Source organism: Propithecus coquereli, unplaced genomic scaffold, assembly GCF_000956105.1.
Source record: "Propithecus coquereli isolate 6110/MARCELLA unplaced genomic scaffold, Pcoq_1.0 Scaffold113, whole genome shotgun sequence".
In the NCBI taxonomy this organism is placed as follows: domain Eukaryota; kingdom Metazoa; phylum Chordata; class Mammalia; order Primates; family Indriidae; genus Propithecus; species Propithecus coquereli.
In genome coordinates, this window is record NW_012135303.1 from 2,200,742 (window position 1) to 2,203,621 (window position 2,880).

The window sequence follows — 2,880 nt, forward strand, 5'->3', positions numbered from 1 at the left end:
TTTTTCTATATATTTTTAGTTGTCCAGCTAATTTCTTTCTATTTTTAGTAGAGACGGGGTCTCGCTCTTGCTCAGGCTGGTCTCGAGCTCCTGAGCTCAAACGATCCTCCCTCCTCGGCCTCCCAGAGTGCTAGGAAGGATTACAGGTGCAAGCCACCGCGCCCGGCCTCTCATTAATTTTAAAACTATGTTTCCCAAGCACAGTGAAGAAGAGTCTCCTCTATTTTACCAGCTTATTCCACCTAGTACCCAAAGTACCCAAAAAACTATTCAATTCATGTAATTTGACAATGGTGGTAATATTACTTTTTCTACTTAAAAACACCCCAACTAATTACTTTTAATCTTTGCTATGACAGCTAACATATTATAGTTTTAAAGAGTCATCTGCTATAATACATTCTATTCAAGGTAGACCATGAAAATTATCAGAAAACCTCAGCTGAGTAGTCCTTACTTACTGGGCTCTTTGTGTACGACATGTCTAATAAACCCAAAATACTAACTCTGCTTTCCCCCAAAAGCTCTTCATCCGTTGCAGATTTACCCACTATAGAATCTTTACTAATTCCTTAATAGCTTCTATGTAAAAAGTCATATTGCAAAAAAAAATTTATATTTCTTTCAAAAAGCTCCATTTGGTTGGAGATGATATTAATAGAGGAGACTATGCACATGCACAGGGAGTACATATATGGAAATCTCTACCTCCTGCTCAATTTGGCCACAAACCTGAAACTGCTCTAAAAATTAAAGTCTATTAAAACAAACAAAACCAAAAAGCTCCACTAAGTTTTCCAGAATATTATCACTTTCTGATCTTCAGTTCTTTGAAAAAAATTGTCTTACACTCTCTGTTCTTATATTTATTTCCATCCTTCATACCACATATTTCCTATTTCACAGTTTCAAATAACCCTTTGTCTCATCTCTTACCTAAACAATGTAAAATCACCTTTATAATCACTTTGCACAGAGAGTGTAATCCAATCACAAAGAGAATGGTAACTCTAACTTTTTTTTTAGACTCAAATGAACAACCCTGCTTTTTAGGAAAGTTCCATGTGTAAAATGATAACCTTTATACATTTAGACTCCTTGATCCTTCTGTTGTAACATACATACTTTCTAATCGTTCTCATAGAAACTAGAATAAATGTCAAATAATAGAAATCTACAGAAGGATTTCATTCTGGAAATGAAAAATTAAAAGGTAGTTGGTTCACATCTAGATTATTTGTTGCATTTAACCTCTGCTGGTGATGCAGTATGGTTACAGAAGCTTACCTTTTCTTTACTTCTCAGTCCTGGCATAGGCCCAGAAATATGTTAAGCCTGAACATAAACAAAAAGGACTCCAGTACACTTAGTCACCTCTCAAGCAATTACTCTCAACCCCAGAATCTAAATAACTCAATTTAGCTGGATCGTACAGGAGCAAAATGGCATAGATTAACTCTAGAATGCTCTAGACTAAAAATAGACATAAAGATTAATTCTAGGTAAAATGGTTGTTGCCTGTGGAATAATTTATCACTGACGTTATCATGCTTTTAAAAATAATTTTTATTGTGAAAGTAATAAATATTCATTGTAGGAAACTTGGAAAATTCAGGTAAACAAAAGACACATTATTCTTCACACTATTAATTATCTAAGTATAATATATTCTTATTAAGCAAAGAAATGCTTAGGAGTTTTTATCAGTAATTTTCTGTATTTCAATCAAAACTATCTTTCATCTTTTCTACTCAAATTATGAACTTGGTCAAAAATACTTTTAGCTAACAGTTTACAAAGTATTTAAGCATTTTTATCTTTTTTATCTTTATGCATTGTTATTCACATGACAGATATTTACCTACAAAAATCAGAAAGGGTATGTCTAATTCCCAGTATACCAGTGGTACCTCCACTGCTTTCTTTTTCTTCAAGAAACCATACCAGCATGTGGCATGCAAGTTACTGAATGAGATGTTGATAAATCACAAGCCTTGAGTTTAGTCTAATGTGTGTATTTATTCAAAGTGTAAGTTACATGTAAACTCCAGCACTTTAGCACAAGTTACAGATGATGTTAAGTTTCCAACTGATCTCAAAGCATCAGTGTGCCTAGATATAGTGATTGAGAAGTATTGGTTTAAAATACTATTTGTAGTATTAAATGGAAATCTTATAAAAATCCTTACATAAAAAGGAAAGTCACAGAAGCAGTATTTTCAACACAATGTAAGTCAAAAGTGTCACAAAATTAAACTCATATAGTAAGACTAAAACATTTTGCTAAATAGCATAAAACTGGTTACTTATAAAATATACTCACCATTTGTCCATTAGAATCCCCCAATGACTGAAGTTCGTACCGAATAGGTTGCCCATTTTGGTCCACTAGATGGAATTGCTCTGCAGAAAGAGTCTGGGTCTGAGTCAGGGGCCCTAGTATATTCTGTGATGTGAGTGAATTATTTGCTTCAGAAGTAGTGATGGGCAAAACTGTAGGAGTATCATTTTGTCCAAAGGAAGAATTCCTGGAGTCCATACAGGTTAGATGCTTTTCCAAAGAAAAAAAAATCACTTTGGTTTTTGTAAGATATATTGTCAATATTTAAAAAAAAATAGAATATGTATAATAAAAATGCAAAGATATTCACTTTTCAGTTAATTGTCCATTTTACTTTTTGCAAGAGTTGCCAATTCATACAGAATGACACAGACAGAAAGTATTTCTTCAGTGAAATTGTTGATTTTTATTATATTTCATTATCTCAATATTAAAATAAAATTCTGAATGAGAATACAACCTGAAATGATGAAATATGTATATTTCAACCTACAGATTTTCTTTGTACATAAATTTTTATGAATATTTTGCATTGCTTT

At 32.5% G+C, this 2,880-nt stretch overlaps 1 protein-coding gene across 1 annotated transcript in view; it reads right to left on the bottom strand.

The window, feature by feature from the left end:
• Nucleotides 1-2,539, bottom strand: part of CARF (calcium responsive transcription factor) — a 100,387-nt gene extending 97,848 nt beyond the window's left edge. Inside the window, exon 1 of the mRNA XM_012655044.1 lies at nt 2,324-2,539. Coding sequence (XP_012510498.1) covers nt 2,324-2,539 — 216 coding nt within the window. The remainder of the gene's footprint in view (nt 1-2,323) is intronic.
• Nucleotides 2,540-2,880: the final 341 nt, after the last annotated feature.